The sequence below is a fragment of the Ammospiza caudacuta genome, chromosome 2 (assembly GCF_027887145.1).
Source record: "Ammospiza caudacuta isolate bAmmCau1 chromosome 2, bAmmCau1.pri, whole genome shotgun sequence".
Classification (NCBI taxonomy): Eukaryota; Metazoa; Chordata; class Aves; order Passeriformes; family Passerellidae; genus Ammospiza; species Ammospiza caudacuta.
Genome location: NC_080594.1, coordinates 30,856,812 through 30,881,484, shown reverse-complemented (window position 1 = coordinate 30,881,484; position 24,673 = coordinate 30,856,812). Strand labels below are relative to the sequence as shown.

Below are 24,673 nucleotides of genomic sequence, written 5' to 3'. Positions count from 1 at the left end.
AAAATGTAAACTATGACAAAATTAAAAGAGAGGCAACTGTCAGACAAATTATTTCTGAACAGAGTGAGAAGCGACTGGATTTTACCATTACACAAGCTCAGAGAAATAATCAAGCTGATAAAGCAAGCAAATAAATTTAGCAGCTGAAACAGGTCTTCATCTGCCATTTCATTAAGTGGTAGTAGCAAGGTCTGTTAGACTTTCAGGTTTTATCCATATACATCTTACTGGTTTTCACAGCAAGTGTATCATTTCACTAAAGCCAGGCCTTGGAAGGCAAAGTCTGTCAGAAGAGCCATATCATGTATGGACACCTAAAAAGCTGGCAGCAAATGGTCAATGCTTCTGAGACATGGGAGTGCTGAACTTGAGAGCTTGACAAACACAGGAGAAGTAAACACTTGGATGAAATAAAGCAACCAAACAAAAAATATTTATGAGTGCAGAACTTAATGCCATGAGAGATGACCAAACCCAAGAATTTGGTATAAGCTTCGCTGTCCACTCCCAAAGGGAAGAATGGAGAGAGCACATCAAAGACAAGCAAAATGTTTTTTATACCATAAAAGAAGATCCAGTCAAAACTGGTTCTGCATGCTGGACGTTTAGGTGATTATTGGCTTATTCTGTAGAGGAAAAAAAAAGGCTGAAAAGTTTAAATTAATTTTGGTTCCTCTGCTGGAGTAGGACCCTGTTTCTCTCTGCCCAGCTGGAAGACTAAAGGAGTCACATGTTTTAAGATGTCGAGTAAGAATGAATGAGCATGACATTCCAGTTGACTACATGGTCTGTTTTCATTGGCAAAATTCCAGCCTAAAAAAAAAAGTCACATGGATACCCTTGTTCAACAATGCCTCAATATTTCCAAGTCTGAAATCCCCCACTTTTTAACCGATGAAACAAGCATGGAGAAAAGAATATATTTCAGGCAATGTAGCATTGGGTTGTTGCATGGTTTGTGTTTTGTAGGGTTTTCTTAAAAAGACAGGGAAAAAAAAAAACAACAGGGATTACTACTTGGTCAGCAGTAGCAGTCAACATTTTATGGCCAACATCAAAGGAACCAAAGACCCCAACTAGGTTATCCTGTAATCCTTTTTCTAAAGGAGTAATTAGGAATGCAGCCATAGTCACAAACATGCAATTTAAAAGCACAAGGGAAACCCATCAGTAGGAACTTTCAGGGCTTGAGAACCCAAAGACATCCATTATGGCACCAAAACACAAGGGGAATGCACAGTGCCTCTAAAAGGGGTATCATGCAGGGGAATCTCTGGTAACCTGCTGGATTACAGCAGCTTTGGATGACAATGTGTAACAGAAGCACCCATGCAAGTCTGGAAGATAAATGCATGAAATCATCCTGGGGAAAAAAAAATTAGATAAGAGAAGGACACTTAAGGCCCACAGCCTTTGTAAAGGGGGGCCAATGAGGGCCAATGAGTATAAAACTGTTAATATACACTAAGACCAAAACAAAAGCTAAATTTAAGCTAATGCTCTATAAAAATGAAGCAACACTAATCACTCATGGCTCAACCCTATTACCACTACCTGTAGAAAAGAATTCTTGATTTGGAAAATGACAAGGCAGCATTTACAGGAAACAGAGATCTTGTGTTACTATTGCAACACAAGACTGCAACCCCCCTCTGAACAGTCAGCTGATGCCAGCAGCCATTTTCCACTGTTGCCTTAATTTCTCCTTCCCTGTTCTCTCAAGCTGATGTCCATGGTGATTTAGTATTTCTGAACATCAGACTTCACCACCTGATCACAAAATTAAGACTAATTTTTTCCCCACATAAAAGAATAAAGCTTTCCCAGAGGACTTTGCATTACAGACTAACAGGCACAGCAAAAATAATCTGCAGTATTTTTTGGTAATACAAAGACCTGTAGATTGTGATCCCACTTCACATATTCTTACATAGAAAATAATAAAATGTAGGTATTATTACATATTTATATTTGCTGGTCATTGAAAAGGCCTTTGAAAGTACCACACAGAGAAGCCAAACATTCAGCTGCTGAAGATCTGCACAGTGCAGAAATCAGCACAAATACACCACAACTCGCAGATCCGCCTCAGTTACTCAAACTTCCACTTGCAAATGCCAGTTTGTATTTGACATGTTCTTGCTAATAAATCACTTCGTGCAGTCTGTCAGCAGGTTTTCCTATTTTCCCACCCCCTCTCCACTTCAGCAAGCAGAATTAGCATTTGAAATACCATGCTAGATCAAATAGCCAGTGTACTTTGCTGAAGTATTGCATTACAATGAATAAAACTATCACCAAATTGCTTTAATGCCCAACAGGAGTGCAAATCCTCTGAGGGAAGACAGTAAAATCTTAGGAAGACAGACTTTACTTTCTTCCTAAGACAGCAAATCACTTTGGGCAGCTGCACGGAATGGATGGATCTTGACACATATGTGCCACATATTCCGATGTCACATCTACCTGTGACATTGGAAAATCATCCAGAATCCAGTCATGCAAGATTTCTCTCCTGCCTCTAAGTGAATGCCAAGGGTGATGCTTGGAACACCTCATCTAAGGCAGAGTTTTGTCACTGGCCGCAGGAACAGGAGGCACATTTGATGTGCCACCAGGATATTCAAATGCAGAACGACAGGGTCGGGCTGCAGTGCGGGGCCCGCAGCACCGTTCCCTTCCAGAGCCGCGCTGCTCGCTCTCTGCCGGGCTGCTCAGGCACCCAGAGACTCACATCCACCCACTCAAGATGGTGGGATGACCCGGCACTGGAAGCCAGCCGCTACCACCGCGTTCCTCTCCTGTACGGAATTCTGGCACAACCCTAAAGCACCTCACTGGGCGCCTTCTGAGGTTTTTCATTCAGGGCCGCTTGGCTGTCCAGCTCTCCGCTCCCGGTGCAGCGGGGCGGGGAAGCGCATGGCCGCCTCCCGCGGGCTGTGCTGCCGGACACGGCTCCCTGAAGGTCGGCTACCCGGGCCCCGGCGACACCCGCTCCGCAGAGCCGGGGCCGCGCTCCCCCTGCGAGCGGCTCCGCGGGGAGCCCGCGTCCTTCCCGGGCAGAGTCCGAGCGCGGCGGGAGCGACGAGAGCCGACCCCTCCCGCCTTCACCGCAGCGGAGGGCAAGCCCCGGGCGCAGCTGGGGAGCGGCGGAGGCAGCGGCGCGGGGCAGGGACCGAGAGGCCCGAGCGTCTCACCTGGGCCGGCCCGGCGCGCCCGAATCCGCCCGAGTCGCTCTGGCGGCGGCGGCGGCGGCAAAGGAGGCGCTGGATCAGCTGACGCCGGGCCCCGCGCGCATGCGCCGCGCCGCTCACCGGAAGCGCCGGGCGCGAGCCGTGCCCGACTCCGGGCGGAGCTTCGCCCGCCCAGCCCGGGCCGCTTCCGCGCAGGGGTGCGCCGGGCCCAGTGGGGCGCGCTGATTGGTCGGTCTGCGTCACGTGATGGCACACACGCCCCGCCCCGGAGACGCGCGGGGCCTCCCCATCCTGCCCCGCCCCGCGCGGCGCGGCGCGTGCGCGGCGGGGGCGCGCGGGAGGGGCGGGGCGGGGAGGGGCGGGCGGGTCATGGCGGGCGGGGCGGGGGCGCGCGCGCGGCGTGAGGTGAGGGGTCACGGGGCGGGGCGGGCGGAGGAGGCCCATGTGGAGCGGGAGCGGGATCAAGATCAAGATCGGGACCAGGAGCGGGATCAGGAGGAGACTGAGCTGCCCGCGCTGAGCACGGGGAGGCCGGAGCCACACCCGCACCGCCGGGCCCCGGACGCAGGCAGTGCGGACGGCGGGCAGGCCGCGGACGCGCCATGAAGGGGTGAGTGCGGGGCTCGGGCCGGGCCGGGCCCGCCCGGGAGGGGAGCTGCGAGCGGGGCGGGCCTGGGCGGCGCGGCGGGCGGGAGGCGGAGGGGGCCGAGCGGCGCCGCCGCCTCTGGGCTCGAGCGGTGTTGCTGGGACGGGGCCCGCGGCGGGGAGCCCCTCTGGGCGAGAGCAGCCGGCGGTGCCGCCGCTGGCGCCCTTCGGGCTGAGCTGGAGCTGCCCGCGGCGCTCCCGCGCCGTCACCACCGCGGCGCCGCCGGTGCGCGGAGTCTCCGCACGGAGCCCCGCGCTGGAGCGGGCGGGACGCGGCGGCTCCTCGTGCTCGGGGGATCCCGCCCTGCGGGGTCCGGCGGGCTGCACGGCGGGCGGGGATGCTGCCGGCCCTGCCTGGTCCTCGTCTGGCGGCAGCGAAGAAGCGCCGCTCACTGTGTGCGTAAAAGCTGCCAGCCGCGGATATGTGTGGTTTTGCAGTGCTATTGTGTGCAACATCCTCTTAGCAGTTTTGTTGGTTTTTTAAGTCTTTAATTGCTACGTGGAGGCTGTACAGCGTGGATGGATGACAAATGAGCTGTGCTCTGTGTCATGTTTCTGTAAGCACGCCCGCTGCTCTGGGTCTGGCGTCGCTTTTCCCTCCCAGATTTGAAAACTAGAGATTTCAAATCTGTTTGGCTGAAAACACTGATTTCCCTCTCAGTGGGGGCACCGAGGTGCCGTTTTTGTACAGGAGACTGGAGGCCTTTACACTCTCAGTCGTGCTTTGGTGTCAGATGACCTGCCTGACCTTGTCCAGGTCACTTTGGGACAGGTTTTTCAATGTTGGCTAAACCACGTAATGTTTATTAATTTCAGCATCACTTGTGCTCCACAAAACGTGCTTGTTCCAGTTCTGTGCCTCAGTTTCTTCACAGGCGCAGGGGAAGCTTTGCCCAGCTGATTCTCAAAAGAGCATTAAACCAGTCCCCTTGGAACCGGTGTTATGCAATGATGGGTATTATTATTCCAGTTTGGCAGCTTAAGGCAGGGTGAATGGAAGCTGAATCACTTAAGCTTTTACTAAGAAATGGTACGGGGTTTAGCTTATTAGCAAGAGGGGTGAGGTCATACAAGACTGCTTGATAACACACTCTTAGCTGGTTCTTACAGCTTGTAAGCAGCTTCAGGCATCCTGAGGGGCTGGCGGGTGTCTGTAGAAAGAGGTTCAGGGACGATTGCAAATAAACAAACTCTCAGCTGACGTAAGATAGGCGTGTTTGGGACATTGGACAACCCTTTATCCACCTGCTGTACCCTACATGCAATGGGACACCGCCACTCTTGGTCCCGGTGTACCGAGGACGGCGGGGTGTGCGGGAGGAGCCGCAGCAGGGATCAGCCGGGATGAGGTGGCACGATCGTTGTTCCACAGCGCTCCCGACAGAACTGGGTTTCCTTTTATCCTCTGTTGACCGCTGTGCTGTTTGCTGCAGCTCAGCCGGGCTTTGGTGGTGTGTCAGTGGTGGGACGGGTTACTGGGGCCGGGATGAGTGAGGGGGAGAGCGGCCCAGGCGCGCCCGGCTGGTGCTGTGGGGATGGCCTGGCCGGGCACGGCCGGAGCTCTGCCGTGCTCAGTGCTCCAGGGAAACTGAGCCTGGCTCTGCTGCTACTGAGCAGGAGTTCTCATTTCATGGGCTTTTTTACTTCTTGTGACTTTCTTTTAGACTAAAAGGCTATGGAGAAAAAACCTGCGTACCATTGTTCTGCTTCCAGAGCACCAAACTTCATTTCTGTCACTTTAATTTTACTTACAGGCAGCTTTATTTCTGGTTCAACTTCAGGGCTTACTGCTTTGGGTTCTGTACTTGGTATTTCTGCTCTTCTGGTACTCTTTCATCTCTTTGAAGAGCAGCATATTCCTGTCTTGCCAAAACACTGTTAGCACCACACAGCAAGTTCTGGTGCAGAATAAATTCATATTCCTGTGCAGATTCTCATATTGAATCCAGGTGTTCTCTCAAAATTCAGATGGAGGCAAATATGCCAGCAGAGCTCAAATTGAAAAATAACCCCATTTAAATGCAATGAGACTCAAAGGACTAGAGAATAGTTCAAAAGGAATGTATAAATTACACAGGGGTACTTGGGAACAAATCCAAATTGTTTTTTAAGTTACAAAGATCGGTGAAGATCCCTAAAGTACAAGTACTGTCAAAGGATAGGTCAAAAAATAGATCTAAAGCTTCAGCTCCCAGCATACAGAAATTGATAGGCTTGAAGGGATCTGGTCTGTCTTCAGTATTGAATCCAAAATTGTGGGCAAGTCCTTCTGAACAAAGTCACTCCATCTGACTGTTTTTTCTGGGAATGTGTGCACTGCATTGTAACCCACACCACAAAATGCAGAGATGATTTTGGAAGCATGTGGAGCAGCTGATGTTTAATCAGCTGTCATTATGAAGAGTCTACTTTGGCAGAGAAAGAATTATAAAAGAAACTATCCAGTTCGTTGGCATGAAATTTCACATCTAAAAGTCTGTATAGTCAATGTATGTGTTGCAGCCTTCTTTCTTAGCTCTCTGAATTTGAAATAGCACATAGATGTGTGTTAATAATGCATAGCAGGTTGTAGTGTCTCTGTCATCAGGGTGTTTGAGATTGGGTGACCTACCTGGGCCCTACCTGCTTTCAGAAATAGCTGAGGATTTTTGTGCTTTCTCAGCTGCTTACAATTTTGTGGATTTTCTCTTATTTGATGAATTAAACACCATCTTCTCAACTGGGAACTGCTATTGGCTTTCACCTGGTTTTGTGAGACTTGGCTTTATATTCACTCTATTCTCACCTTCTGAATAATTTTAATAGAGTCATTATGTTTCCCTTTTTTTCTTAAGTGTGACTTGAAAAACTGAGGTAATTCATTGTTCTGTTAGTGAACCTTGTGATTCTCTAGAGATCAATGCATGTTCTTATTTATTATATGTAATTATTGTTAGTTCTTGAATTTGAAAATTTATTTTAGAACTGTGTTTTCATGAGGAAAAATAACAGAGGAAGAGACTTAGGTTCCACTGTCTGTAGTAATCTGGCTGTTTTTATAGGTTCCACTGTCTGTAGTAATCTGGCTGTTTTTATAACATGTAAATAATACTCCCTGCACTTTGCTGTTTTCATGGTGTTGATTAAATTGTTGCTCAGTGGTTTTGTGTTTTCATTGCAGTTGTTATGCTGCTGGTTTTCAGGAGAGAAAACTGAAAGTCTTGCGTTGATTCTTGAGCATTTGCTGATTGCTGTTTGTGACATTTGATGTCTTAAAGTAAGGGTGCATTTCTGACTTGTTTCAGTTCAGATGAAACCTATGAAAGTAAGGCATCCAGCCTTTCCCTGATGGCCTTCCCTAAAAATCACATTGCACGAGGCTATTGCAGGACCTGCGGCTCCATTGCGTGCATGTACCTGCTCTGTGACCAGCATTGTCACATACAAGGGGCCAGTGGGGCGTGTTACAAGCAGGGCCCAGTGCCTGTCACCCCGTGCATGTGTTATTTTTTCACATGAACCAAATCCCTCTCCAGTTTTGATGGGAAACATCTGGGAGATTGTCATGCAGCAGCACATCTTGAGCCATGTGGTGGAAAACTGAAACAGGGAGTAAGTAGAGTGCTGTGTGTTAAACCAGCCTTAGAAAGAAGTGTGCACTAACTACTTTTGGGTAAGAAACTCCTAGGAGATTGGCTCTCAGTTTTGTTGTGTTTGCAGCTAAGTCTCAGGTTTTGGAGTTCCTCAGGGTCTCCTGACTTGCTGTGGAAGAGTCCTACAGGCTGCATCCTACGGAACAGGGACCTGCTGCCTCAGAGAACTTCCCAACCCTGAGACTCTGCAGCTTGTGCTGCTCTGGCTGCCTTTGTAGGACATCACAGCTGGGGAGTGCTAAACATAACAGAAAAATAACTATATTGTGTCTGAAATGTGGGGAGCCATTATGGTAAGCACTGATACCTCTGCTTGTTTTGCCTGGATTCAAGGAGCAAACCTTTCAAGGTTCTGAAGATGATCATGTTTCCGAGGAGAACAGGGAGAGATTTTTCTCTCCTGAGTTAGTATGACAGAGTTTGTGCAGAGCTGCTGAATTGTTTCCGTTTGCTCGGCACACTGCTAAGCTTAACATATATGGGAGGAAGTTCCAAGTTTATGAGAAAACTGCTGAATGGTCATATGCACTGGAGTCAGGACAAAAAAGGTAATTGAGCTTGAAAATCACTTTATTTTTAGGCTTTTTCTGAACCTAGAAATGTCCAAGTATGAGCTAAAGTCTGCATTTATTTTCATGGACAGTAAATTTAGACCTTGCCTATATGCAAGCTTACAAATGGCTTAACAGCTTCTAAATGAGTTTATAAAAAACTCAGTGCAGTTTATTATAGGTACTTTAACCTGATTTATAACTCTGACCACTTTGAGTTTAATTCCTTAACCAGAGTAAGACATTCCACGAAGTAGGAAGGATTGGGAGGGTAGGAAGGTAGCAGAGGAGTTGTAGCCGTTTTACTGAAACACTTCAGAACCCAGTCTTGTGTTTTGAGTACTGTTGGACCATTTGGTTCTTTCTGCATGTAGATGTAGCTTGGTAGTTTGGGACAGTTCTATGAAAAATGTGGTAACATTAGTTAATCACCAAATGCCTCAGACTCTGCTGCCATCTCCTGAGGACAAGAAATGATGCATCCTCCTTTACTGCACTAAATCTCTTAAAATGGGGAATAATGGGTGGTGGTTGAGCCAGAAAAATACTTAAATCCAAGTGGAAATCATTCAGAACTTGAAGAGCCTGCCCATTTGGCAAGCATTAGAAATGTTCAGACCAACAATCTGAGAAGGCGGTAGATATTTTTATCCAGAAGAGGAAAGAACATGAAAAGTTGGAGCTTTATATTTGTTTGGGAATTGATAAGAGAGAAGTGCAGTACTTCCTTGCATCACTCCTGCTCTAAGTGAGGCAGGCAATGCCAGGATTACTTTCTGCTCCAGTCTGGAAAAGAGAAAGGGAAGAAGTGACCCGTGTGGGAGGAGTTGTAATGCAGCAGAAGTTTGTCAGGAGGGAGTTTGAGGCAGGGAAGCCAGGGTAAGAGAGAGTCTGTGCACAGAAGAGAACCTGGTTATTTGGAGACTCTTGGCCTTGAGGACCTGAGAGCAGAGAAGCACAGCACTGAAATGGGGTAACTGTGTATTTGTGTCAAAGCATATTGAATGAATTCATTATAAAAAGGAAATTACACCTTAGGCTTTATTGAAAATAGAGCCAAAGCCATTTCCACAACACTGTCACCAGGTGACTTAGATTAAGATATTTGAATTTTCCTGGGGGCAGAGTATTTCTATCTTTAATTAATTGAAAATACTGTGCTTCATAGTGAGATCTTCATGCATTAAGTACTTCCTGAGCTCCCTTGGCCTTCCTTCTCCCTGTTCCTTTCCAGGCTCCATGTGATTTTTGGCTCATAGCAGACTAGAATCTAACCCTGAAAAAAATTCTGATTTCTACCATCTGAACATTGTATTTATGTTCTGTTGAGAGTATGGGATGAGACCCGGGCAGCAGCTGAAGGCTTGTGAAAGTTTTCTCTACGTGGCACTTGGAACTGTTGGCAAAAATCACAAATTAAGTTGAAGATTGCAGTTAAAGGAGATTTATTTGTTTTTTGATCTTTGGCACAAAATTTTATTTGAGAACAATTCATTCTTAGTGAAAATTAGGAAAAGGATGGGGGGAGGGAAATGATTGTTGCCTTAGAAGTGTTTTTAAGGTAGGCACATGAAACTGAGAGCACTTTCAGTTAATTTTTCACAGTATGTTATTAATACAATGTGTGATTTGAGCACCTTGCAAAACGCAACTCTGGGACTGAAATCCAAAGTATAGGTAGGAAAGCCATAATGAACTCACTTTTTTTCCCCCCACTGTTCTAATGGACAAAGGCATTTGTAAAGAAATGGATTTTCAGTGACCTACAGAAATAGTCTGTGTGAAGCAGAAAAATTATTTTGTCCTGGTATGTCAATTAGGAGTTTGTTACCTGTGTATGTACAAGAAGTGCCCTCAAGATGTATTTATGTAAATAAGGTACTTTGTAAGCATCACTTCTATTTTGAATTTGAAGGTAAGCCTCTGTTCTTACCTGATGATCATCAGATACTTCATGAACACTAATTAGCAAAGGCTCATGATCTTCTGGGAGGCAAGTAAGGTTATAATTGTTAGATCTGGGGACACTGAGGGTGTGGAAAGGGGCAGAAATCTATAAAGTGTCTCAGGATATAGTTAGTGGAGGCACAAAACTAATTTTGAGGGAAGCTATTTCAAAATAGTGAAGTACTTCTGTTTAACAGTCATGGATAAAAATCAGTGTTCTTTGTGAGCTTGAAAGAGCAGCAATGAAGAGCTGGGGTTTGTGGCACCCCTTTATCTGCTGTATGATGGCAGACAAGTTGTTTCCTCTTTCACCTGATATTGATGTACCTGGGATAGACTGAATCGATATTTTGGCCTTAGCCTTGTGAGATGCAGAATTTTATGGACAGGTAAGCAGTGGATGTGTGTCTGCTTTTCTGTTCTAGACCAGCTACATTTATTTTTGCCCATTTTAGAGTTTGAAAATTCTGTCAGCTGGGCATAGTGATTCATGCTCTTTGTATCCATCTACAGAATAGCTTATAATTTTCTTGGGACAGTTTATTTTTCACTTGAAGATTTGAGACCTAGGTAGGACATGTTTCAGATGGAAAAACTGTGAGGCTATTATAGCATAACTTTGTTTCTTGTATGTGAAGACTGGCCAATCTTTTGTATGTGGTCAGGTTTTCTAGGTTGAAGCAGAGTAAATTATGCAATATCCAGATATAATGAAGAAACTTGGCTATAATGTGCTGTGTATTTTTTTTCCTTAATGCTAAAGGGAGAGGCAGCAAGGGTCTGATGTATGTCTTGGGGAATTGTGATGCATGAAGCCTGTTCACAGTGACATCCAGTAGTCTTGCAAGTCTTGAATGAAGTCTTCTGTTAATTCTGATTCTAAAATTGCTTTGTGTTCTTCTGTACATCATTGTGCTCTTCTGCAGGCCAGAACTGGGGGTAACATCCAGCCGGGTATCAGGTGTCATGCAACACATGTTTGCAGTAGTAAGCAGGACTAAAGAAGATCAGGGGTCTCAGAGCAAATTGGTCAGGCTTTCTGCATGCTAGGTTTGTACTTATCCTTCTGGTTTTCTGACAAGCAAAGCAGAGTAGATATGCAGCCCACAGATCTTTGAGATAATTGAAAACATACTGGTCTGCCCACAAGAACTAGACTAACTTGTGTGTGTGTAGCGAGACAGCTCATCCATTAAAAAAAATCCTAAGCCAAAATAAAGCAAACAAAAATCCCCATAAAATTCCCAACGATCCCAGAACATTAGAAGAGGTTCTTTTGGCCTTGGAGTAGAATCTAAGCAGAGCCTTCAGGTCTATAGCCTTCACAGTTCTGGTTTGCTTTGATTTTATGAGCGGATTATCCTGTCTAGACTCCTGCTTTGACTTGGATGCCAAAATAGAAGCAATAAAGCTAGCTGGCCTCTTAGCAGGTGACAAACCTTCTCTGAAGTCCTCTTAATTTGTTAGGGCCCATTTCTCAGTGCTGCCTCTCCTGACTTACTCCTCAGTAAGTTTTGCAAGTTTCAGATGCAGCTGTGCTAAATTTAGCCTGCCAGATGCCTTCAATAAGCTGGAGCCCAGCTATCAGTTACACGGAGATCTGTTTCAGTCAGGCACAGCCCTCTGGGGAGAGACTTGCACTATTTAAAGTTGAATGAGACTGAGATTCTTACAGCATTAAGAAACTCGAAATTCGCCGTTTCTCCCTGATGTTGGTTCTAAACTAGCGCTGGGCACTTGTTATTCCCAGGGAGTGAATTTGTGTTTCCTGTTGAACTGTAGCTGGAAATTGCCTGCCTCTTGAGCTGTCATTCTGTATAGCAGTTCTCCTTTGGTATCTGTTGAGCAGCAAAAGGCAGTCTGAATGTTAGTAACACTAATGTCTCATGTGGCCTGTGTTCTTTCCAGCAGTATCAATGTAAGGCATTGTAGGAAAAATAGACTGTTCAAATCACAGCACTGTAAGCTGCAGGCAGAGCAATGCAACTGCAGCAGGACTAACTGGATTGCATTTGGTCCTACAAAATGTGTGAGGCTTTTTCTGGCCAGAGCCTGGAGGATCTTAGGACACTGGCATGCAAGAGCAGGAGTGATAATGCCAATGTTCTGGGCATGCATCCAGTTTCAGGAAGTGGTGCCTGTCACCTCTCTAAAGTCACACTTGTGTTCAGATTTGGTGGATCCCTCTTCACTTCCGCTCTCACATTGCTGGGCAGTGTTGCTGTGCACTTTTAGCAGACAGCAGCCTATGCACCAGCAGCTCATTCCCTTCACTAGTGAATTCTCCACGTGGTTTTTCCCCCAGTGACCAAGTCACAGAATTAGCAGTTGTGAAAAACCCTGAATGTTTCTCATGAAAATGTAGTCCTAGGACATGTCAGGAGAATGCTTCCAGTAGTGGCAGGAAAAACTTGGTGCCAGTGGACAGGACAATAGTGTTTGGGCTGCTGTAATTGGTTTTGGTTAGCCATGTTTAAAGAAAATCAACTTTAATCAGAAGGAATGTAAGGAAGAGCTAGTATGACGATACTAGGAATTAAGAGCCAGCTTTACAGGAGAACTCCAGGAGCTTGGCTTTAGTTAGAAGAAAGGTATGAAGAGATCATGCTAACTCTCTGAAAAGGCCTGTACAATGGTCCCCATAATCTCCAGGCAGCAGAGAGGTACATTTGAGTTCACTGGAATAACTAACTGAGAATAATGCTAGCATGGGAGCAGCCTTACAGTGGAAGATGTTTAAGTGGTTTCAGAAGGCTGGTGTTTCATTGAGGAGAGTATGGATTTGTAGAACACTGCAGTAGTAAGAGGCCTGACCTGATAAGCCAGGAATGCCTCATTCCTCCGTGGTAAAAACAATTTCTTGGAATGGGGTGACTGGCTGGTCCCAGAGGCTTTGACATCTAAGACGGAGTACAGTTGACTATTGCATCTTCCATGGGATGCCACTAGTAAGTGTGGATCTTCTTAGGAATATTAGTGGCATTATAGAGTTGAATAATTTGTTATGGGAGGGCATGTCCCTTCTGGGCACATCAGGTTCTTTACACATCTTTATGTTCTCTCATATGATAATTTGACCTGATAATTTAATTTTTTTCTTTGCAACAGTAGAGGACAAGAAGGTACACCTTCTACTAAGGTGGCATCACAGGACTAGCCTAGTCAGACCTTAGCTGACACAGTGAACTTGCTTGAGTTACTGATTTGGCTGAGACTGCACGTGAAGAACCAGGTCTAGTTGTAAACTGCTGTTTAAAACAAACAACAACAAAAAAGAGCCCACAAAGATACTTGCTTTACTTTGGTGAAAATAAGGGAGTGATAATTTTGAGTCTTTTATTACAGGTGCTTTGTCTTGGCTATTTGGAGTATTTCAAAGTACATGTTGTTCTGTGGATGGATGAAGTGTAGCACATTATCTGTAGACTATTTCACAGAGGTACTGGATAATCTGCATCCCTGTGCTCCTCTTGCACAGTACTTCCAGTTTAAACTGAGGTGGGCTGGTACTTCTGCTCAAGAACCAATTAGTTCTGCCTATGGAAACTTTTTTTCTCCTCTTTATTCTGGCAGAGGACTTGTGTGATGAACACAGGGGACTGGTGTGGGTTAAAATCAAACTTTCCTTTTTTTGTCCAGGTTAGTTTTGATTGGTGTTGGTTCACTACATTGATGCACAAACATTTGTGCCAGCAAGAGGATGGAAATGAGTGGCTTGGGGACTGCTGCTTTTGGCAGCCGTGCCAGCTTTCCCATGATTTTACTCAAGGCCCCAGTGCCACTTTGGCCACACTGTGCTTAGGCAAAATGATGAATTCTCATAATGTGGGTCTTCCTTTCCATGGTCTTACTTAATTTACGTATTAAATGGTTTTGTGCATAATAGATGTGCTGCTGATTTAATCAGCTAGTGTTATACATTAAAGTAATTTATAGTTTGTATACATAGATATGTTTAGGGTATTGATTTATGCTTCCTGCAGTGTTTCTCAAACCTCTTTCATATTATTCTCCAGGGTAAGATACTGTCCCTGGTGCAGTTCTTGCAAGGACAAACCAGATAGTGACAGAGCATAGGAGACAAGCAGTGGGAGATGGCAGGAGGAAGCATGGAATGTGGCAAGTGGTGAGAGATAGAGGGGGGAGTCCAGGGGCTTGAGGAAATGCGTCAGCAAGTGCCTTTTAGCCATCTACTAACAGAGCTCATTTCTCTGGCCTGATGCCAGCCTCAGAGGTGATGTCTTGGCTCAGCAGCTGCCAGCCTTAGACTCTGCTTTTGCATTTATTTACTTATTTATTTGTTCTCTGTCTAAAACCTTCTTGGTGAAGATCCATTTTCTGGCCATGTTTCCTTTCTTAGCCATCTTGTCCTGGCTGCCTGTGGTAATATATTTTTGTCCTGTTGCATTGTTGTCATAAATATTTCATAGTGGCTGTCTTCTAATGCGTGGTTTGTTTGATTAGTAACTAATGATTCTTTCAATAATATTAGAAAACACTACTTTATGATAGTCTGTGTCAGGGATTTTTGCTCTGAAGGAGACCTGGTGTATAGCAGCTTTTTTGTGGGTTTATCATGCTAGCATTGCTGATCTACTGAAGCTTGGAATTACTGATACTTTTTTGTATCACCAAGGTTAATATTGTGTTATTTGGAGAAGCAGTCTCGGCTTTCAGTAACTGAGTGTGAATGTGAGGTTTGTCTCCTCCCTTACTGACCTCCTGCAGCTCATCTGACCTAGCTGGGTACTTGAGACCTGCTCCCTTTGGTTTCTGCTCTCATGCAGACTGCAGCAAAAGGGACTCTTCAGGCTTCTTTCCCCTTCTGGTAGGAGATTACTCTTACTCCAGCAAAACTCTCTCACGGACACAAAGATACCCAGGATCCCATGTGCCACAGTTTTACTCCCACTCTTTGTGAGGAAAAGGCAGCAGCACTGCTGGCTGGGGTCACAACTTGCCTCCTGTGAGCCTGAAGAAGCCCTGCTGTGCTAGGCTGGGCAGTTGTGCCAAGCTGGCATAAAACAAGTGCTACAGTTTCTCCACCATCTCATAACTTTGATTGCATGCTTGTTTACCCTGGGAGTACTTCTGTAGTGTGAGAACATCATCCTTATTAGCTCGATACTTGCACTGTGTTGGAATATAATTCTCAAAGGGACTTGTGCAACTGGCCATACATGAAGAAAGGAATCTTGAGAGCAAGCAGTGTCTTTACTGCTATTTGGGCAGAAAACAATCTGGCTGCCCATATCTATTCAGTAAAACAGGGCTGATATGAACCTAGAATTGTGTGCTTTTCTAATTCCATGTGCAATGGCTTTCTGTATATTCTGGTGATCATTTGGGAAAAGATTTTTATTATCTTGGTATTTTTATTTTTCATTCTTGCAGTCATTGTTAAAACTGCTTGCCCTCACCCAAGGGTAACTAATCTCTTCCTTTTTAAATTTATTTTTTCTTTTTTTTAATGTTATTTTCTTCTGTGTGTACAATTTTTCTGTCAGGAAGTTAGTCTTAGGAAAGAGAGAAGCTTGGTCTGTTTCTTCTCAGTATAATTCAGTGTATTTTAAGGTTGTGGTTCTGCTCTCAGTAGGAAGAAAGATTTCAGTGATGATCAAAGTAGATGTAGATATCACCTTGAGAAGAGCACAGTTGCATATTAACAGGCTTCATATATTTGTTGCACACAATACTGTTGGTTTTTAGAGAAAGATGTCTAGTAATGACTTTGTCTAAGCACAGACTTTATATTGACAGGTGGTAAAATTGAGGTTGTCTTTGAAGCATGGATAAGGACTTCATTTCCTTGGTCTCTGTTCTAGCTTCCTGTTCCTCCCATATTTGTACTGGGGTTTTAATTTTTTTTTTTTTTGTGATCTTGATGATCAGAAGGGAAATGAGTGGGATAATGTTAAAGCTAATACTTCTGTATAGATCCATGTTCTCCTGTCTCCCAGCCAGTAAAACCACATATATACTACAGTACATTGGTATTTAGTATGGCCTGAGAAACTTCTGACTGTATAGAACTGACTGAAACTAGATTTGGGACTTAAATCAGCCACCAGCATAAGACTTGATTGCATGGGTTGGATGTGGCAGTTCAAATATGTATTGAGCTGACTGTTAGGTGGAACAATTCTCTAAGGATAAGCAAAGTGATTGATCTTGGTGTCCTTAAAAATGTTGCAGTATGTCAGATGTTAAGCATGTTTTGATTTGTTCCAGTAGCCGGATCGAGCTGGGAGATGTGACGCCACACAACATTAAGCAGCTGAAGAGGCTAAACCAGGTCATTTTTCCTGTCAGCTACAATGACAAGTTCTACAAGGATGTACTGGAGGTTGGCGAACTTGCCAAACTAGGTACAAATGTTCTTGCCAGTAATTGTGGGCTGTGGTGGCAGAAGTGGTCATCATTGCTGTCCATAATGGTTTTAAATAGCAGCTCCTTCTATTTAGTTGTTTTACATCATGAAAAATAGCTGTTTAAGAGCCTCAGAGAAGCCACAGAGGGTCTGTGTTCTGACTAGATTACATCCACTGGGAATAGGCATGTTTTCTGTTCCAGAGGACAGCAGTTTTGCATTGCAGCTTACCTTGATGCCATTGCTGGTTGGTGTGAACAGTGATGAGCAACCACTGTGTCACAACAGCACTAGTTACTTCATTCCAAGTGTGAATCCACAATGTATGTTATTTTATCTGAATAGGAGAATTAACGAGAGGGGAGGGAGGAAGATCCAGGGTGTATGTGAAGGAGCTGTATGTGTAGTTTGAGCCTTGTTTCTGATAATCCTTTGTTTCCCTCCCTGGCAGCCTATTTCAATGATATTGCAGTGGGAGCAGTGTGCTGTAGGGTGGATCACTCCCAGAACCAGAAGAGACTGTACATCATGACACTTGGATGCCTGGCACCCTACCGAAGGCTAGGAATAGGTAAAGAGGGGTCTTCTTTTGTATCTGAGGCATCAAAGAAACCAGGTTGCTGCCCAGCTTTTTAAATGCTCTTTCAGACCTTTAACCAAGTTAGTGCACTTTAGACTGCTGATTTCTTTGGAAGGGACTTGGGGGAAAGAGTATGATTTATCATGTGTTCATTCTTCCCTGCCTTTCAGAAATGAACCTTTTGTAGAAATTTTTAATTCAGGATTTCAGATTACTTTAATCTTAATCATATCATCATACTGTGATGTAAATACTCTGCTTCTATGGATGTGAAAATTGTTGCAGAGAGAGATTAAATAATTTGTCAGAGATATGTAGCCAGTATGCAAGTCATACGTAAGTAGAACACAACATTCCTTCATTGGCTTCTCTCTTCTAAATTCACTCTTCTAAATATAGGAGCATTATATTTATTTTGTCTTTGTCACTACTGATTATTTCTGCTCAGGGGTAGCACCTACTTTTTGTCTATATTGCATTTAGTTCTTTGTTCCACATTGCAAACCCATAGGACAGCTTAATTAAGACCTATAGTAATTCTTTGCCCTGACAAACTGGAATAAAAAGATAACTTTATTTAAAATTATTTTACTAGGTGTTTAGTAGAAAAGCTTACCAGTGCCCTCACTGCTTTATACAGTATTTTGGCTGTATTTTGAGCTGAGTTTGAGACCTTGAAACTGGTATTAAAATAAGCTGATTGATACATATGCTTCTGGTTTGTTGTGATTTTTATTTCCTCTTCAAAGAACTAATGAATTAAGGTTTATGAGCAATCAGAGACAGAAGGAAATATTTACACATCATGTTTTATTTACCTTTCCTAGTTTTCACACTTTATCATTTTAGTCTACCTACAGTTAACCTGCCTCTCCTCAAGGAAGCACCTAGCTAAGTACAGACTAAATTATGCCCTTCTAGTTTTCCTAAGTATCTCTTTATCTTTTGGCAGGAACTAAAATGTTGAATCATGTCTTAAACATCTGTGAAAAAGATGGCACTTTTGACAACATCTATCTGTAAGTAAATGAGTTATACTCGTGCGTTTTTTGAGAGATGACAAAGATATGGGAGCAAAGGGATGGAGATCAAGTGTGGGTTTAGTGTGTATTTTTGTGGGGTCATGGAACATAGCAAGAAAGTCAGGGGTCATGTCCTGGGTTTGTTGTGTAATGCTGAGAAAACCAAAAGCTGCTTGATTTAGAAAGGGTTCTGCAAAATTGCTGAATTTGAAAGTAGTTTAGTTACAAAATTATGTTCTAGAGCAAAATTACACTGTAAGACCAAAAAAAATTTTATAAAGGATTTTACTTTTATTATACAAGGTCATCTTCAGAATGGAAAATACTGCAAGTCTTGAATACAGTTTTGATGCATTTGCTTTCTGTCTTTTATGACAGCACTCTGTGGTGCAGCACTCTGGAATATTAGAGATGTTTGCAAGCACTGAAAGTTTACTACATTCAGTAGTAAGGCCCAACTGCTATTCCCATTCTTGCACACTGCCAGGTCAGCTCTTTGTGCAGCAACACAATAAACTAGATCAGTGCCCTGACCCAACTGGGGAAACTGTTTTCTGGGTGTTGTTTTTTTTTTTTGTTCTAGTGTGGTTTTGGGGGTGGTTTTCTTGTGCTTAGTTTTGGTTATTTTTAAAATCTGTGTAAGCATGTCTGTGTATGCACTTGGCATGATGCAGGCAAGAGAACAAGCACTGGGGTAGACAGCAGTACCAGCAGTCCCCCTGGAAAGAGAGTCTGAAATCCAGGCATGCCAAAACAGTGGTTTTTCTTTGCTGCTGGTTTCACACTTGTGCTTTTTGCTGTGCATTGGTGTCTGTGTGGTGACCAAGTGAGTTTGGTTTGATGGCAGTTCTTGGCCTGATGCTTCTCTGAGCCAACTCCTCCTTGGCCGTCACACCAGTGCAAGCACCATGCACTGCTGGGGACAGGCCCACAGCAGGTACAGCCTGGATGGACTTACACTGCCACAGAACTACACCCTGGATACTTGCCAGGCCTGTGGAAGATGCTTTGTGAGGAGTGTTTCATGCACTGATATCACTGTAAATGGAGTGACTTTCCCCTCACACTCAGTCCACTTCTGCCATGGAGGTCTGGACTCTTCCACACCCTCTGCCGCTGTTGCTTTGTGTCATCTCTGTAAGAGGAACATGCTTCAAGGAGGTATCTGAGTAAAGTTGCCTTTGGCTCATATTCCCTCCTGCTCTCCTGCCTCAGGAGAAGTGGTAAAGCTTTTGAGGTGCATGCATAATGGGACAGGGGCTGTCCTTTTTGCTTTTATAGTGAAGGAACTGTTTGCTGGTTTTAATACAAAAAAAACCCCAAATCCTTCATAATCCTTCTTTGTAGTTCCTAGACCGGGGATTCTGGCATGACAATAAATAGCCCCCAAAATTGGACTAAAGTTCTTTTAGTGGCCCATTGATTTTATTACTATGTCTATTGCTTGTGCATTTTCTATTTGAACATATTATGCAGTTTAGCACCAAATTTGATATCACTGCCTAAATTTGTCATTATGATAACGTTCCCTTTTAGCTTTTTGGTGCTTATTTGGCTTAACACTAAGATCTTTTGTTTTGTTCTGTCGTTGCTTCCACAGTTACTTTGGTTCTATGATTATACAGTGTGTTGTCATGACAAAGTGATTCATGAAGTTGTGCAGTGTCCACTGAATTTTGGAAGTGTTTAATGATAGAAACATTTTTTTCTTTCTTATCTTTTTTTTTTTCTTTTTTTTTTTTCTTTTTGGTTTTTTCAGGTTTTTTGTTTTTGTTTTTTTGTGGGTTTTTTTGTTTTGGTTTGGTATTTTTGGGGTTTTTTGTTTGTTTGGGTTTTTTTTTGTTTTTTTTTTTTTTTAATGAAACTTGTGCAAATTTATGTCCTAATCACTCAGGGTAAAGAGCTGATGGCTGTTTGTTTTGGAGGCCTTGAAACACGCTAGCAAAATATGTAAAACTCTAGGGGAAGTAAATACAAAGGAAAAGGACTTTGTAAATCCATAGGACTTCTTTGTATTACAGCTTTTTGTGAGGAGAGAGGAGTGTTTAGAGTGTTAAAATGGTATCAAACACCATTGCCAGTTGTATGTTACAGTGTGTTGGGATAATCTCTGAGAAGACTCCTCTGATCATCTGCAAAGTGTTACTACAGGAGGTTAAAGTTGGCTTTATAGTGAATCTCTGTTACATATTTCCACTGAATGTCTGCCATATTGCTTTAATAAGATGAAGAAAAATTGAAATTACTGAAGTAATAATGCTTCAGAGTCTCTCTGCTATTTTGTGTTCCTTCAAAGAGCTTTACTGAGGGGAAACCTTTACTACTGTTGACAACCATGGGCCATCCAGGAGCTGAGTGTTAGCCCAGAATTGAATTGGGAAGATGAACATTTCCAGTCTTGGATTTACACCACTGTTCCTGTCTCTATCCATCTAGCTGCTTTTCTTGTCTTTGAGTGTCTTCTGAGTATGGAGGCAAATTACTGACCCTCATCTCTCTGTGTTCTGTCCCAGGCATGTGCAGATCAGCAACGAGTCTGCAATTGACTTCTACAGAAAGTTTGGCTTTGAGATCATTGAGACGAAGAAGAACTACTACAAGAGGATAGAGCCAGCAGATGCGCACGTGCTGCAGAAAAACCTCAAAGCCCCTTGCCTTGGCCAGAATGCAGATGTGCAAAAGAACGACAACTGAACAAAACCCCAGCGGACACTTTCTTGCACTTGCTTGTCGCCAAATAAGGAAAGAGAGGCCTCTTTTTTTTTTTTTTTTTTTTATTTTTGATTGGTTGGTTGGTTTTTTGTTTTGTTATGTTTTTGGTTTTTTTTTAACTCCACCCCTTCATCTTAATTTTTTTTTCCTTGACCTCTCTCCAACAAAATGTAATGCTTCTTCCAAGGATTGTCCAATCATGTTTGGGGTTGAGTTTTGGTTGGTTTTGGATTTTTTTTTTTTTTTGAGCTCTCCTTTCTGGTGTTTTTTGTTTTTTTGAGGGCAGGGGGCTGATTTTTTTTGTTTTTGTTTTTTGTTGGGGTGGGAAAAGGTGTGCAGATCTCTTTTAAGTTTGAGGTGTGGAGGGCTTGAGCAGGTTATCCTGATGACAAGTTTCCTTCAGAATTATTCTTTCAGTAAGCAGAATGTAAACCCAATGGGGGGGGAAAAGGCAAAGCAATATCTTGTCCTTTGACTCCTACATTATTGTGTTTTTTATAACCTACAGGGTACTTTACTCTCCCCCAACCTTTGAATGTTACTTCAGTACTTCTCACTCTTCCTTTTAATTCCCCCACCTCAAAAAAGTATATTTAGTTCTTCCCAATATTTTTGAGTATGGCTTTTTCCTCCATCTTTTGCTGAGAAGGGTGGGCTACTTTTCCGTACCTTTTCACTCTGCCTGGGCTGATCTTTTTGGATGCTTTTTTTAAAATACTCCTCACCCAAGCTGGTGCTACACTTCTTAACTGACTGAGAGGAGGATTTAGAGTGGTCTTTGTTTTTCCTTATTTTCATTTACCCAATTCCCAGCAGACTTTTGCCAGAGCAAGAGCTAGATCTGGTGTTGGTAAGAATAACCTTGTAAAAATGCAAATCCTGAGGCAACACCCTTGCTTTTAAAATGGGTGAAATTCTGCAGGGCTCATTGAGAGTGAGTTTATCTGTGTTGTTGGGATGGAAAAAGTGACTGTGACCACCTTACCAGCTTTGATGACATAAAGCAAGCACCTGTCTCCAGATGACTTTGTTACAGCTACTGAATCTGTGGTGACAGATGTAAGGGTTGAGGAAACCAGGCAGCAAGGCTAAGAAGGCAGACATGAATCTGACCCTAATCACATAGCTTTGCAGGGTCTCCTGGATTTGCTTGGGATTGGCTTGACTTGCTGTGTTTATGAGCTCCTTTGGGAGGAGGTGGTGAAGAACTGCGTGGTTTTGCTCCTTTGAAGATTATTTTCCCCTTCCCCGTTGAGTAGTAATAATGCAGTTCTCCTCTGGTGAGAGGGAGTTGGTGGAGCACCGGAGAAAGCAGCGTATATTAGAGCATTTTATGGGTTTGGAAAATAGTCTGGCTGGCTTCTTCCTAGTACTGTAACTTTGAGGCTACAGTAAACTGTACTAAGCTCTGCTTTGCATCCTTTCATGCTTTGTTTGCGTGAATACCAGTGCTCCTTTCTAGGCACTGTTGCCAGCAATTTTATGTATGCCAATATAAATACCAACTTGAGCTTGGACTCTTCTCCAAGCATCTGGGAAAGTGCACTGAGCTGAGACAACACCAACCTGCCCCATCCCCCGTGTAGATGCTGAACTGTGTTCTTTTCCTGTTTGTTTTTTCAAGTTTAGATCTGCATCTTGAATTCTTCCGCTCTGAAAGCCTCCAACCTGTAGTGTGCATTGCAGCATACATCTGGTTAGTAGGTGCTGTCCGGTCATTAGAGGGTGACTTGGAAACCAAGGATTCCAAAACGAGAATTGTGGTGAGGCAAGGGATGGCACCCCTCGCTGCACATCGGGTGGTCTTTGGTACCCCAGGGATGACTATACCAGCTGCTACACAGTTACTCCTTCTTTGACAGAGGTGTGCAGCATTTGTTGGAGTGCATCTTGACAGACCTGTGCTGGAAAACGGCTGCTTATTTTGCTGAGTTTGCACTAATGGAGTCGTGGAGATGGGCGGGTGGCCAACGCCAGCCCGTCTGCATGGCCCGAGCACCTGCGTTTGCAACACGTGGTGGCAGACTCTGGCTAGAGAGATGCAAACGGTTCCCGTGGCCAGAGGCAGCCTAGTTCTGACAAAAGCTCATTTTCAGTGCAGCTAGGACCTGCTCGTGGTGGTTATGTTGGCAGCCCGGCATCTTTCTAGAAGGGGATGTATCGAAGCACAATTGGCTTGTCATATGCCAACATGGTTTCCCTGGCCATCGGTAGACCAAACCAAGAGAAGTATGTGGAGGGAGAGAGAGATAGTATTGTATTTGAAGGTGTTGGTGCAGCACAGCTGTAACTCAGACCATAGCTGCCTCTGGTGCCAAGCAAAGTGCTCTTCATTCTTCTAGAACTAAGTGGTAAGTGTTTGGGTTGGGTAGATGGGTGTGGGGATATGAACTCTTAGGATTTGCTGTTGTCGTAGGCTTCCACAAATCAGTGTGTTTCACAGACAGTTATTCTTCAGGTTTAAAAGTACAAGTCTGATGTCTGAACTTACTTGGATTAACCTTTGTTTCTGTCTCTTTTTGCTTTGGGCTGCCATCATTCTATGAATGTATCCATGAGAACAATTCTTAAAGCTCCTATTCCACAGCAGACCTGCCTCATTGTAACTTCTAACAAAACGTTTTGTAGGAGGTGGAAGAGAGAATAAATCTAAGACTCCTTTTTCCCAGGCTATTAATCCTGGAAAACAGTTGTTGAATCTTGAATACAAGGTTTAATCTGAATCTTAAGAAAACTGTGTTCCCTGTACATGGGTAAGGGCAAGTGAAGGTCAGTAGTTCTGGATGACAAACAGTTGTATTTTATTAGTCTACCAGTTGTGTTGAGTGAGGGAGGAGAGTGCTGTATCTTAGTGCTGTTACCTAGAGACACTGAAATTGTGGGAAGTATGGGCTAACTGCAGAGAACTTCAGTTACTTTGGTTGTTGCTGCAGGAGGACATCCTTCTAGTTTGAAAATAACAGCTTGTGAACAACTAAATTTTTGCAAAGTTGGGAGTTTCAGTGGGGGAAAAAAGCCACCAGCACCTCCTGTTCTGGATGAAGATCTAGCAAGAAAAAGTATGCAACTAAGAGCTTTAGAGTGTAAATTGTGTACATACAAGTTACTCCTGAATCTCTGCAACTGGCTTTGTCACACATCGGTTCAAGTATGAAGATATTACCTACAAAAAGACTCCTACTTGAGGAAACCATGGTACAGGAGAAAAAGAATCATCCAGAAGAGAGATTCCCTCATTTTTGGGAGGGGTAAGGGGGAAGAATGTATTTAGTGTATACAGAAACTGGCTGACTTTACATGATGCAGCTAATGGTTAAACCTGCCAACTAAATATGACATACTGTTACAATTGAAACAAACTTACATGCTATTTAGTTGAATCTTGATGGTGCCCTGTGTCTAGTAGAAATTTGATCCTCCAAATTGTTTTATTCTCCCCCATGTTGTAATCCAGGGTCAGCTGCTATGCACAATGTCTGTGTTTTGTAAAGTGTTTGCTGACTTGGATGTTTCTTTTGAATCTGCAACTGCTTCCTGATTAATTTGGCTAAGACCACCCCTGCTCTCTTGAGTTAAGATTTAGTGAAAGGTATGCTGTATGCAGTTTACAGATGCATTCTCAATGTTACAAGTTAAGTTGCAGGGGGAGCAAATTCTTTACAATAAGATGGTCCATTTTTAATCTATATCATTGCCCTTGTTGTACATCAGGAGCATGTTTTTGTTTTTCTCAAACTCTTTAGAAATACCGTTCAGAATAAACGTGCACTATTTGAGTTATGTCATTTACAACTTGTCGTGTGCGTTTTTTTGCTGTCCAGCTGTTTCCTTCAGAAATCAGATAGAGACTATTCCTCAGATGTTTCATAAACTATGTAACTCAGAAGATTTCTAACATGAACTGTGTGTTGGGCTGCTGGGATGAATGCCAAGGGTGTCTGACAACTGTGCAGAGTGAGGTCTGTTTGTTTTCCCTGAAGTTATGAGCCTTTCCTCAGAAGTCCTGTCTTGTGGGGTAGG

The 24,673-nt window shown here is 43.7% G+C and overlaps 2 protein-coding genes across 4 annotated transcripts in view; one reads left to right on the top strand and one right to left on the bottom strand.

Annotated features, from left to right (window-relative positions):
* ATP6V1A (ATPase H+ transporting V1 subunit A) overlaps positions 1–3,285 on the bottom strand; it is a 31,610-nt gene extending 28,325 nt beyond the window's left edge. The window contains exon 1 of the mRNA XM_058800546.1: positions 3,198–3,285. The gene's annotated coding sequence lies outside the window, so the exon portion shown is untranslated. The remainder of the gene's footprint in view (positions 1–3,197) is intronic.
* A 314-nt stretch (positions 3,286–3,599) lies between these two features.
* On the top strand, positions 3,600–24,445 carry NAA50 (N-alpha-acetyltransferase 50, NatE catalytic subunit). 3 transcript variants are annotated; one of them, XM_058822104.1, is made up of 5 exons: positions 3,600–3,804; positions 16,201–16,337; positions 16,791–16,910; positions 17,872–17,938; positions 20,455–24,445. In XM_058822104.1, the coding sequence occupies exons 1-5, from the start codon at positions 3,797–3,799 to the stop codon at positions 20,633–20,635; spliced, it is 513 nt and encodes a 170-aa protein (XP_058678087.1). In that variant the 5' UTR covers positions 3,600–3,796; the 3' UTR covers positions 20,636–24,445. The 3 variants fall into 3 exon arrangements, with proteins under 3 accessions (XP_058678087.1, XP_058678095.1, XP_058678078.1); XM_058822112.1 differs by having other exon boundaries at positions 3,630–3,804; positions 16,204–16,337; XM_058822095.1 differs by lacking the exon at positions 3,600–3,804 and having other exon boundaries at positions 16,166–16,337.
* Positions 24,446–24,673: the final 228 nt, after the last annotated feature.